At 37.6% G+C, this 13,902-nt stretch overlaps 1 protein-coding gene across 3 annotated transcripts in view; it reads right to left on the bottom strand.

Annotated features, from left to right (window-relative positions):
* LMNB1 (lamin B1) overlaps window positions 1-13,902 on the bottom strand; it is a 116,024-nt gene that overhangs the window by 73,379 nt on the left and 28,743 nt on the right. For all 3 annotated transcript variants that reach the window (XM_060296158.2, XM_030869751.2, XM_060296161.1), the window contains exons 3-6: window positions 9,816-9,972; window positions 9,049-9,174; window positions 5,864-6,034; window positions 4,320-4,445 (exon numbers count right to left, since the gene is read on the bottom strand). In XM_060296158.2, coding sequence (XP_060152141.1) covers window positions 4,320-4,445; window positions 5,864-6,034; window positions 9,049-9,174; window positions 9,816-9,972 — 580 coding nt within the window. The remainder of the gene's footprint in view (window positions 1-4,319; window positions 4,446-5,863; window positions 6,035-9,048; window positions 9,175-9,815; window positions 9,973-13,902) is intronic.

The raw sequence follows: 13,902 nt of genomic DNA, 5'->3' as shown, positions 1-13,902 counted from the left end.
CTGTCACTCTTTGCAGATGACATGATACTATACATAGAGAAGAATCCTAAAGACACTACCAGAAAACTACTAGAGCTAATCAATGAATTTGGTAAAGTAGCAGGATAGAAAATTAATGCACAGAAATCTCTGGCATGCCTATACACTAATGATGAAAAATCTGAAAGAGAAATTAAGGAAACACCCCCATTTACCACTGCAACAAAAAGAATAAAATACCTAGGAATTTACCTACCTAAGGAGACAAAAGACCTGTATGCAGAAAATTATAAGACACTGATGAAAGAAGTTAAAGATGATACAAATAGATGGAGAGATATATACCATGTTCTTGGACTGGAAGAATCAACATTGTGAAAATGAGTATACTACCCAAAGAAATCTACAGATTCAATGCAATCCCTATCAAACTACCAATGGCATTTTTCACAGAACTAGGACAAAAAATTTCTCAATTTGTTTGGAAACATAAAAGACCCCAAATAGCCAAAGCAATCTTGAGAAAGAAAAACGGAGCTGGAGGAATCAGGCTCCTGGACTTCAGACTATACTACAAAGCTACAGTAATCAAGACAGTATGGTACTGGCACAAAAACAGAAATATAGATCAATGGAACAGGATAGAAAGCCCAGAGATAAACCGACACACCTATGGTCACCTTATTTTTGATAAAGGAGGCAAGAATATACAAAGGAGAAAAGACAGCCTGTTCGATAAGTGGTGCTGGGAAAACTCAACAGCTACATGTAAAGAATGAAATTAGAACACTCCCTAACACCATACACAAAAATAAACTCAAAATGGATTAAAACCTAAATGTAAGGCCAGACACTAACAAACTCTTAGAGGAAAACATAGGCAGAACACTCTATGACATAAATCACAGCAAGATCCTTTTTGACCCACCTCCTAGAGAAATGGAAATAAAAAAATAAACAAATGGGACCTAATGAAACTTCAAAGCTTTTGCACAGCAAAGGAAACCATAAACAAGACCAAAAGACAACCCTCAGAATGGGAGAAAATATTTGCAAATGAAGCAACTGACAAAGGATTAACCTCCAAAAGTTACAATCAGCTCACGCAACTCAATATCAAATAACAAACAACCCAATCCAAAAATGGGCAGAAGACCTAAATAGACATTTCTCCAAAGAAGATATACAGATTGCCAACAAACACATGAAAGGATGCTCAACATCACTTATCATTAGAAAAATGCAAATCAAAACTACAATGAGGTATCATCTCACACTGTTCAGAATGGCCATCAACAAAAAATCTACAAACAATAAATGCTGGAGAGAGTGTGGAGAAAAGGGAACCCTCCTGCACTGTTGGTGGAATGTAAAATGATACAGCCACTATTGAGAACAGTATGGAGGTTCCTTAAAAAACTAAAAATAGAATTACCATATGACCCAGCACTGCCACTACTGGGCATATACCCAGAGAAAACCATAATTCAAAAAGAGTCAGGTACCACAATGTTCATTGCAGCTGTATTTACAATAGCCAGGACATGGAAGCAACCTAAGTGTCCATCAAGAGGTGAATGGATAAAGAAGATGTGGCACATATATACAATGGAATATTACTCAGCCATAAAAAGAAACAAAACTGAGTTATTTGTAGTGAGGTGGATGGACACAGAGTCTGTCATACAGAGTGAAGTAAGTCAGAAAGAGAAAAGCAAATACCGTATGCTAACACATATATGGAATCTAAAAAGAAAAAATAGTTCTGAAGAACCTAGGGGCAGGACAGGAACAAAGACTCAGACATGGTGAATGGACTTGAGGATATGGGGAGGGGGAAGGGTAAGCTGGGACAAAGTGAGAGAGTGGCATGGACTTATGTATACTACCAAATGTAAAATAGAAAACTAGTGGGAAGCGGCTGCATAGCACAGGGAGATCAGCTCGGTGCTTTGTGACCACCCAGAGGGGTGGGATAGGGAGGGTGGGAGGGAGAAGCAAGAGGGAGGAGATATGGGGATATATGTATATGTATAGCTGATTCACTTTGTTATAAAGCAGAAACTAACACACCATTGTAAATCAATTATACTCCAATAAAGATGTTAAAAAATTTTTTTAAATAAAAAATAAAGGCTATGTCAATTTTAAGTAAAACTAAGGAAGTACTTCACTAACATGAGTCACTTAAGCAAAAAGGAAGTTCTATGGCCTAACATGCAGCATGATGAAACTAAGACTCCACAACAAATACAATTAAGATATACAGTATGAAAAATATATGGTTCTTTTCTTTTTGGTGATCTTTTTAAGGTTAAAATTTATCAACCAAAGAAGATATCCCTTAAGATATATTATTTATCATAAAATCTGATACCAGTAATGAATAGATGAAAGGATCATTCCCCATCCCCCTGAAATTTAGAGAGAAATTTTAAACTATTCTGGCTGAAGGAGGTGCTTCTCTCCTATTTCCTAAGGAGTGAGCTCCTCAAAACCCCCAGGGCCCTGCCTGCCATTTTTTAAAAACCACTAACATGAAGTTAACCAAAAAACTTGCAAAGATGCGAACATAGCTACCAGGCAAACAGGGAAACAGCCCTGGACCTGAGTCAGAAGACGTAGCTACCAAATTTCAGAGCCTACCACTGTTTAACCACAGGCAAGTCTTCGTCTTTTCATCTGTAAACATCCATACGTAGCATAATCAAGTGGATTAAGCACCAGCCACATCCCCACACCCCCCAAAAGACAGGGAATTGTAAAATTGAGGAAGAGGGGATAATTAGAATACGATTTATTAGATGGATAAAAGTAGTAAATGTCAACTCAGAGTAAAAACAGACAGGACTATTTTTGGAAAGGTACCTATTAAATGGTGCAATGGAAAAGAGATTGTTAAATTCTTTTCTTTTTTTTCTAGAATGCACTTATTCTCACAGGCATTCTCTGAAAGGCCAAATTCTTTTTTTTTTTAATCTTTATTGGAGTATAATTGCTTTACAATGGTGTGTTAGTTTCTGCTTTATAACAAAGTGAATAAGCTATACATATACATATATCCCCACATCTCCTCCCTCTTGCGTCTCCCTCCCACCCTCCCTATCCCACCCCTCTAGGTGGTGAGATTGTTAAATTCTTAAAAGAAAATCTTTGAAGAGAGTGAGGTGTAAAGGGAAAAACTGGGAACTATGAAAGAAACCCATTTATCAGCCTACATGCTCTGGGCCGGTCATTAAACTCACCCAGGTCTGTGGTCAGACTGAATGAACTCAAAGGTCCTTGTCCTTCCAGCTCTACTGTTACATGAAAACTTCAAAATACTATCAGGACAAAATAGGTCCAAAATAATTTTTAAATTTATGTTGTGAGTAATAAAGTAAGTACACATGATAAGCATTGTAAAAACTTCTGTTTTTTAATTAACTTTTTTTACACCACCCTGTTTTATATAACTCATTGCTTTCTAAATTCCTACAATAAATGTCTTCAGTTTTACAATCAGAAAAGGATATTACTAAAAACAAAGGAAAAAGAAAGCTTAATCAAGAATAAAAAAGTTTATTCATGTGGAAAATTTAAAACAACAAAATTTCCTCCCTTAAGGAAAACAGAAGCTGAAGTTACTTTCCAAGTAATTAAGGTGAGTAGATTATCAAAACATTCTGCATACTTCTATGGTTGTACATGTACTTTGTGTGCACATCGACATCACCCTTAGACTAAAAACCAGATTTCAGGCAGTGTCCACACCTGCTTACGCTGCACTCAGAGTGCACCATCACATACTGACAGGCACCCATCAACACAACCAGTAACAGTCATGCGACAGTTAGGTGTGCCAATGAATCAATGAGTCACTAAATTCTTAACTAAGATGCAAATTGATGCTACTTCCCAAGATACTAACTATTGGGTATTCTAAGCACGGAAAAAATTTGTCTAGAAACACAAAGCATTTACCACCCACACAGAATTTCTGCAGGTTTTTCTTCATTATGGTTTCTAAATGTGATGAAAAAGAGTACGTTGGAAAGAGCACTATGTGGAGATCAGGCTGCTGGATGGGTCAGAAAACCTGGGCCCTGGGGTAAATCCAAGGAATAAGCCAGTAGGTTGCACCCTCAAGGGCAGCTCTGAGTAATCTATTAGGTCAGGAACAACAGTCTCTGATCAGAGGATGCTTATGAAATGACGAATAGAAAAATAATCTGGACAGCACTGTGAAACCAGAATTCAGGAAAATACTATCCTCTCTGAAAAGTGATTTCAGGCAGAGCTGAGCAGGTAGACTACCATGGTGGAGGTGGCCTTCAAGTACAACTCCCATGCTTACTTACCTCTTTCTGTAGATTAGAAAGCTGAGATGAGAGACTCTCAATTCTCACACGACTTTCCATCAGTTCTTCCCTGGCACTATTGACAGTAGATGTATTCATCTCTGACGACAGTCTGGCATTCTCAAGCTAAATAAAGAAGCAGACCATAGTCAGTTTCATCTAGTGAATTAGAACAAACAAATGAGGAACCATGATTCATCTCAAGGCATCTCATTTCAAACCTAAACCCTGCCAGTAACTAGTTGATGAAACAGGAAAAGCATCATGAAGTTTGCTGATGTGCTATGAATTACCTTAAAAGTCTTTCTGCCTTTTCGGCTCAATTCCCAATATAGGAGCTTAACAATGCTGATATACCTGGGTCTTTACCCAAAATTTAGTGCTTCAATATTTCATCCATTATATATCTAATGTCTCAGATAACACTGCTAATAAGGAGACTGGACAGGAGCAATTTAACTGTGGTGGCATTTGTAGGAAAACAAGCATCATATACCCCTAACCCACCAAATCTGATACAGAATATAAAGCAATAAGCAGAAAGTACTAATTTAGAGATTATTTCAAACCAAACAGACACACTTCTTTTCAGAAGCAAAAAACAGCTCCTCTGGTAGAAACAATATCCCGCTCCTCCAAATGCCCACAGCATTCTGTTCTGCATGTGTCTCAGGCACGTTTTTTATGTAGGTCTCCTCCCTGGCTCCCTTTGAGGCCAGAGTCTCTTTGACCGACTAATCCTTACTTAAGCTCTGTCACTGCCCAGCACAATGCCAGCACTGAGTAAGTGCGGAACAACTAAACGTAGGGATTAAAAGATCTCTCCCTCTCACCAGGCAATTATTACTTCATAACGTGGATTAAAAGCAACATGAACAATTTGAGGCCATGCAATGGAAATTATTTTCAACACCTCTATGACCCTAATTTTCTAAGTCTTCCACTAATAACTCTTTTTAATCAAATCATGTAACATTTAACACATTGGGGTAAAATTATTTACTATGAAAGCCCGTACTCAGGGAGTTAATAAATTTTTGCATGGTCTCCTAATACAAGAGAGAAGTTTCTATAGTCTTTTTTTAATGAATAATTAGTGGCAGAGGAAACTGCAGACACTGTCCATTTGGCCTTTGTTCAAAAAAGCCCAAAGTGTGGTGGTCACAACCTATGTACAATGATGACATGGAAGTCAGAACTAGATGCAGTCCAACAAGATTAGTACTTGTTACTGAAGGAGAAGCTATTTTCAGATGGCTGGAGTTTAACTAATATGACTTGACATGAATGATCAGTTGGACAAAGAGAAAAACCTTACCTTTGATAAAAGTGGAATAACCCTACTTTCTTTGAATAATCTCTAATAACATTTACTTTATAAAAAACTGCTTTCTTTAAAAAAAAATCCATTTTTTATATCCATGGAGACTAAGGGAATTCATTTAAGAAAACTAGAACAAACCAAACATCAAGTCATGTTCTCAGGGAGACTATGAAACAAAGGCTTCAAGTGTGTAAAGCCATCCCTGGAAGAGTCTGCTCACTTTGGCGTGGTAAGTCTGCTCCATCTCTTCCTTGTACAGCTTGACTTGGGCATCGTGTTGCTCTCTCATCTCATGAAGGGCTTGAGCCAGCTTGTACTCATACTCAATCTGACGCCCAGAATCCACCTCTACCAAGCGAGTTTCATGCTTCCTTCTGGTCTCATTAATCTCCTGTGGGGAGCAGGGAATGACATAAAACCAAGTTACTTACCATAGCTGCACTGGTACAAGTCTGAGTGACATCAAGGCCATCTGAGGTATTACACACCAAGCTCCTCATGTTTTGTCCTAGGGCAAGTATGTGAATAGATACTTTTTTGCCTTCATTTTCAAGTAAGAAGATTTTTGAGCTGGAACTAATGACAGAAATGGTAGCATCTCAAGCCCTAGGAATTTTATGTTTCTTTTTAGTAGCATACCTATTTATTTCTCTAAAGGCAAGGAATGGCTGGAAGGCTTACTAAAGTACCAGGCAATCGTGGATAACTAGGTACACTGAATAGCACGTAATTATTTTTCTATATTGTACTGATGATACTAAGGACAACTCTGAAAAAAATCTAAAAGATAAGTTAGAAACTTATCAGCAAAACTTCAACTAGAAGATTTATACATAATAAAACTTTTCTTAGGCATACTAAGATGCAATAGACAGAGCAAGCTAATTTACATGACTTATCCTAACAGCTGGTAGTGTGCTAAGGTATCAACATCAATTGATACAGAATCTTACTGACAATATTACGTTGCTATCTCAAGTACATATGACAATTCACTATTAAAGAATAGAAATAATAGGCATAATCCTTCACATTATGTTTTAAGGAACTATCCAAACTCGAATGGCTAGGAACACAAGTCTAAGAATAAAATTTTCATTCTAGCTTCTAGCTCTGAAAACACAACAGATGTGTCTTTAATGGCAATAATTAAAGAGGCCACAAGAGGGGGATATAAGAAGAACATGTTTCTGTATCATCTTACAGCATGCAGTTTTTCTTTGCATTTCCTCATTTTTCTCTTAACCAGAGGAAGATACACTCGATAGAATCAGAAACCCAGGGTTCAAATTCCGGTTCTGCCATTAATCTCCCAAGGCTCACATCTATATGATGACGCGAATGATACTTAAATCATAAAAATATGCAAATGAAAGGTTTAGTTCAACAAATATTGAGTGCCTACTAATCATTTTGCCCTTTGCCTCCTTTCCTCTTCTTCCTGTTTTTCTCCTTCCTCTTTCTTACCCCTAAACTGTTCATAATAAGGAATTTACATATATTTATTGCATAGAATTTTATTCTCCATGTTAAAAGAAAGAAATGAGGAATATTTTAAATTCATTCTCAAAAAGGCAAAACCCCAAAATTCAAAGTTGCTACCCAAACATTCTAAAAATACTAAATTACTTTTTACTGATGCCGTTTTTCACTTAACATTTTATGTAGAATCAGTGACTTACAAAGAAAAAAATACTCAACTCCTGGTTTAAAGATGCAGGAGTACACACAGTGTCAAAAGTAAGAAATAATAGATCACGGACAATTTTAACAAAACAAAACAAAAATGTAGGTCAACTTAATATAAAGATACTTCAATTTATAAGCAGAACTGTAGTTAATAATTATATGACAGGGACTTCCCTGGTGGTGCTGTGGTTAAGAATCCACCTGCCAATGCAGGGGGACGGGGTTCAAGCCCTGGTCCAGGAAGATCCCACATGCCGCGGAGCAACTAAGCCTGTGCACCACAACTACTGAAGCCCAAGTGCCTAGAGCCCGTGCTTGGCAACAAAAGAAGCCACTGCAATGAGAAGCCCGCGCACCACAACAAAGAGTAGCCCCCGCTCGTCGCAACTAGAGAAAGCCCGCGTGCGGCAACGAAGACCCAATGCAACCAAAAATAAATAATAAACAAATAGATTTATTGAAAATAATAATAATGATAATAATTATTACTATATGACAGCATTCACTGTAGTTTACAAGAAGCTATCACACACAATATTCCACTTTGATCCTCACCACACCTTGAAGAAAAAATAGCAGGTACTGATATTTCATTTTTAAATAGGAAACTGACGCAAGAACTGTCCAAAGTCTGGCTGTTTATCCAGTGAGTGCACTTTGCCCCCATAATACCTAGTTTAATATTATATTGTCACAAAAATGGTCAGATTTTTATTATATTATTTTTTCTCCAAATAAAAAATATTATTTAACTTCTACAATAAATTTCTATTTTAAAAGCATTGTTAGTCACCGTTTTCAAAATTACATTACTTTTAAAAACATTATGTATTTAACTGCATGTTCTCTAACCTGGGTGAATTCCAACCGTCTTCAATTTTGAGAAAATATATATTCCCCTTTCTTCAACTGTATTACAGTACACTTCTTTTTTGGCAAATGTTGCTACCTTCACCCCTCAAGGCTTAACCAGAAGTTACGGCTTATAAATGATACTGTTAGATATACATATATAACTGTAAGTGCTCTGGGTAACCAGCCCCCAGTGGTTGCTACCTCCCGGTATTCACCCGCTGTGTGATCCCCCTTCCATAGTGCATCTTGGTTGGTCTGTGTGATGGGGAGTGAGGGTATATCACTTTGGGATTAGTTAATAGAAGTTAATGTGGCTTGTCTTGCTCTCTCTCTCTCATCACTCACTCGAAGAGTCCTATCGTGAGCAGCCCTATAGAGAAGCCCATGCTGAACTGATACCTCTGGCCAAAAACCTACGAATGAACTCCAAACCAGTTCCTGCAGCCCAGGCTGAAAGCCTGACTACAACCTCATGAGAGACCCTGAAACAACCATCCAGTTAAGCAGCTCTCAGATCCCTGACCTTCAGAAACTGTGAGATAATAAAAGTCTGTGGTTTAAGTTACTAAGTTTTTGAAGTAATTTGTTAATTTGAAGTAATTTGTTAGGCAAAACATATAACTAATACAAATGCAGAGGTTGATAGTAATTAACAGCTGTAGCCAAGCCTTTTTAAGTTAGGTGGAAGTAAAAGCTTTTAAGTTTACCATAGCACCCTGACTTCTTCCTCGCAGTCCTTTAGCATCAGTGCCTTAAATAATTTGCCTACAAAATTCTTCCCACTTTTCATACGTATAGCTTATAACAAAGCCTTTTGGGATCCCTCCATTCCTTAAAAAAAATAAAATTATATATAATTACCTCCTCATACATGTTTTTACGAAACTCCAAGTCCTCAGTAAGGCTCTGACAGCGATTCTCCAAATCCACTTTAAGTAAAGTTTCATCTGCTAACTGTTTTTTCGCAGCAGCTAAAGAGGCTTCCAACTAATATAAGGAAAAAGAATTAATGAAAATTATACAGCAACCATTTAGCAATGAATTTAATAGATACCTACGGATTGAATCAAATCAAGTATTACAATTTCTATATATTTGTTAATGTATGAGAGTCCCTCATGATAACATTTATCACAGAACTGTGGGTTCAACTGCTGGTCCCACCCACAGAGTGTCACATCAAAACACCTCTCAAATTTGGTAAACGGCAACAGGGAATGAACAGAAACCTATGACTTACATTTGAAAACTCAAACTAACGATTTTAGCTACCACTTTCATTTTTTCCTGTGTGCAGAGCACCATTATGACACCCTCTCTCTTCTTACCTCGCATTTTGGTACAATAATGAAATAGGCTGTGAGAGCAAGAAACAGAATGAGCATAAGCACAACAGAGAGGACAGAGAGCAGCAACAAGATCTGCATAATCCAGACACAAGGACTGAGAGGTGAGGGTGCTTTACATGTTAGCTAGTTCAAGGCTATCCTTGCAGGTTAACCACCCACCAAAATAACTTAATAAATTTTTAAACGTAAAAAGCATAAAATAAATTTTACAATCAATCAATCAAAACAAATGGGGCAATTAACCTGCCAAATACGGCTCAAGAGCAGAGTTTACCTTACCTGGGCAATCTGATCCTTCAGATCCTCCAAATCGCTCTCTAAACTTTTTTTATCACCAAGAGCAGTAGCCAGAGCTGCATCTTTCGAATTCAGCGCGGCTTCGTATTCTCGAAGCTTGATCTGGGCTCCATTAAGATCAGATTCTTTCTTAGCATAACTGCAAGACATTTGAAAAAGTGCAAGAAATCAAATTATACCTCTGACTTGAAGCCTTCTCCCTCCCTGCTTAAGGGGGAAATAAAAGAAGAGGCAATTTAAATAAAGGCTGCCATAACCTACTAAAATTACAGGAGCAATTCAGGAACACTAGATCTAGAGTTTTTGGTGAATAATAACTTTCTCTTTCAATGATTTCCCTTCCCTGATTAGGAATGACTCTAGGTCTAAAATGTCCATAGGCCCAACGTACAAGAATCCTGGTTGTCTCTGAGGGAGAATACAAGTCCTCCTTTTTCTATAAAGAGGCATCTATATGCTTCACTAAAACATTTTTGAAGAAATGGAAATTTACTATTTTTAAATACAATGAATATTATAAAATAAGATGTACAGGAGACATAAATCAAGATAAACGATGAGATTAAGTAAGTGAAAATGAACTGTTACTTTAAAAAATAATTTTATGACTTGATGATATATAGAAACTCCTTTGACATTACCTAAGAATTAACTGACCCTAAGCTTGCAAGTAGTTTCCATTTCTTACATAAGAGGTGATTTTAAAATTTCCTTAACTACAAATAAGGGGCTTCCTAGTATTTTGAAGAAAAGTTAATTTTTCCTGTTTATACTATTAACTATCCAAGAATGAAACTCAAATTAAGGTTTCTTTTACTTCTAAATATCACTTTTTATTAAATGGAATTCTACATTATAAAATTAAGGTTCCTTAGGATACATTTTGTCAAATAATTATATTTTAAAGATCAGTATTTTTTAATCCAAATAAGTCCATTATCATTAATTAGTCATATGGGCAAAGCCTTAATAACATAAAAATTTTTGATAGCCATTCTTAATTAAAACTGATATTACAGACAAGTATTTCTACTACTGATGTGTGAGAGTGGGCTTAACAGAGGAATCTTTAGTTAACAGAACTTTTTAAAAATATTGTAATATTATAATAAAATGAAGAAAACAGCTATCCAAAGGATAAGCAAAGGTAGTTTGAAGAGAAGATTTAATAGTACTCATTTCTTACTCATTTTGGTATTATACAACAACTACGTACACACATAAAATCTCAGCAGTCATATCACAATAATTTTTTTCTTAAATCCTGTATTTTTAAAAACCACAAGATGGCAGCCTTTCCCTGAAGACTTTGTTTAGGAAGGTGGTGCGGGGGGACGGACTGTTGGTGAAAAAAAAATTCCATACAGTCACTACTTTGTAACAAAAATGCCTAGTTCATACAAGTGCTGGGTCTGAAAGCTAGGAACACCATAGAAAAGAATCAGTGCTTGTAGAGGAGCTATTACTTTATCTCACTATATAAATGACCAGAGCTGACAGGGAAAAATACCATAATAGAGAATTGCACAATATTTACAAAAGCTACTTACTCAAAATTACTTACTTAACAGTTACAAAAATTCTACTGCACCACTGTCTAATATTTAAGTCTCAGATCATAATGTGGTGCTTCTGAACATGGTGCCTCAAGGCAGGAGAATGAACCTGTGCTTCCCAGAAACCAAAATGGCCCACCAAGAAGGATACTGAATTTAAAAAAAAAAAAAATTCACACCAATTTTACTGGCTACTGCATGTTCTGTCTGTTTGATTTCATTGGCTTAATAGATAATAATACATGTCATGATTCCAAATTCAGAATGTTGTAGCACAAGTGAAATTACTGCGCAATGGTCTTGTGGAGTGTAGGAAATTCGAGAAGCCAAAAATTAGGACAGTACACCTAAATGGCTAGAATATGGTGATTTCTTCAACAAAAATCAAGACCAGGTAAGACAAGGAGTGGTGGACTAAGGGGATGAGTAGGATATGCTATTATCTTATTGTGATAGGTACCCTCTAGCCCTGCAATGGTACCAGCTGAAATCTGATGTCAAGTTCTCAGTCACTTATACCACCGTTACTCTGTAAAAATATAAATTGTTCCATTATAAATTCTTTCTTAAAGTTGTAACTTTTACATTACTGAACAAATTAAGCAGATATACATCAGAAGTTGGAAATGTGCTTAAAATTACAAATAAAAGCTAACCCCATACATGCCCTGGCTTGAGGGAAGAGAGTCGAAAACTGCTTCTGCACGTGGCACATACTTATATTACACTTACCGTACTGATCCTATCTATTTGTGGATATACTTAGCTACCTTGAGAGACAGAACTCTTTGAGGGCAACAGCCATGACTTATTATTCTTCTATCTTCTGTATAGACAACCTGTAGACAATGAGTGTTTTGGTAATTGTTAAATGAAAATCCCCCATACATTCCCCCCAAAAACTCACTCTGCTTTTTTTATGCGATGTAAAATATCACGTCCTTTCCTACAAGAAAAAATAACTGTGACACTTCTGTAATCTCTAAAATTCACATTCCTAGATGTCCTCCCTATTACCTTGCCAATTTCCGAGGCTAGATGGGTCATGAAAGAAATTTTTGCTTACACTCAAGTCTCCATCTGCTAAGAAGCCACAAATCAGTAAGTTTTATATGCCATACAAGCACAACAAGGACAAACGTGGGCCAAGCAGCAAGTTAACATCTTGAACATAACTTATGTCATAGTTTTCTAGTTGTATTATTTTTCATTCATTAAAAATGATGCAGGTAAAAAAAAAAAAAGATGCAGGTAGATTGGTTCAAAATGGTGGAGTAGAAGGACGTGCTCCCACTACCTCTTGCAAGAGCACCAGAATCACAACTAACTGCTGAAAAATCATCGACAGGAAGACACTGGAACTCACAAAAAATGATACCCCACATCCAAAGACAAAGGAGATACCACAATGAGACAGTAGGAGGGGTGCAATCACAATAAAATCAAATCCCACAACTGCTGGGTGGGTGACTCACAAACTGGAGAACACTTATACCACAGAAGTCCACCCACTGGAGTGAAGGTTCTGAGCCTCACGTCAGGCTTCCCAACCTGGGGGTCCGGCAACAGGAGGAGGAATTCCTAGAGAATCAGACTTTGAAGGCTAGTGGGATTTGATTGCAGGACTTCGACAGGACTGGGGGAAACAGAGACTCCATTCTTGGAGGGCACACACAAAGTAGTGAGTGCATCGGGACCCAGGGGAAGGAGCAGTGACCCCCACAGAAGACTGAACCAGACCTACCTGCTAGTGTTGGAGGGTCTCCTGCAGAGGCGGGGGGTGGCTGTGTCTCACCATGAGGACAAGGACACTGGCAGTAGAAGTTCTGGGAAGTACTCCTTGGCGTGAGCCCTCCCAGAGTCTGTCACTAGCCCCACCAAAGAGTCCGAGGAGGCTCCAGTGTTGGGTCATCACAGGCCAAACAACCAACAGGGAGGGAACCCAGCCCCACCAATCAGCAGACAAGCAGATTAAAGTTTTTACTGAGCTCCGCCCACCAGAGCAAGAGCCAGCTCTACCCACCACCAGTCCCTCCCATCAGGAAACTTCCACAAGCCTCTTAGATAGCCTCATCCACCAGAGGGCAGACAGCAGAAGCAAGGAGAACTACAATCCTGCAGCCTGTGGAACAAAAACCATATTCACAAAAAGACAGACAAGGTGAGAAGGCAGAGGGCTATGCATCAGATGAAGGAACAAGATAAAACCCCAGAAAAACAACTAAATGAAGTGGAGATAGGCAACCTTCCAGAAAAAGAATTCAGAATAATAATAGTGATGATGATCCTGGACCTCGGAAAAAGAATGGAGGCAAAGATCAAAAAGATGCAAGAAATGTTTAACAAAGACCTAGAAGAATCAAAGAAGAAACAAACAGAGATGAACAATACAATAACTGAAATGAAAACGACACCAGAAGAAATCAATAGCAGAATAACTGAGGCAGAAGAATGGATAAGTGACCTGGAAGACAGAATGGTGGAATTCACTGCTGCAGAACAGAATGAAGAAA

Source organism: Globicephala melas, chromosome 3 (genome assembly GCF_963455315.2).
Source record: "Globicephala melas chromosome 3, mGloMel1.2, whole genome shotgun sequence".
NCBI lineage: Eukaryota > Metazoa > Chordata > Mammalia > Artiodactyla > Delphinidae > Globicephala > Globicephala melas.
The sequence above is the reverse complement of the archived record's forward strand: the minus strand, read 5'-3'. Positions and strand labels throughout refer to the sequence as shown.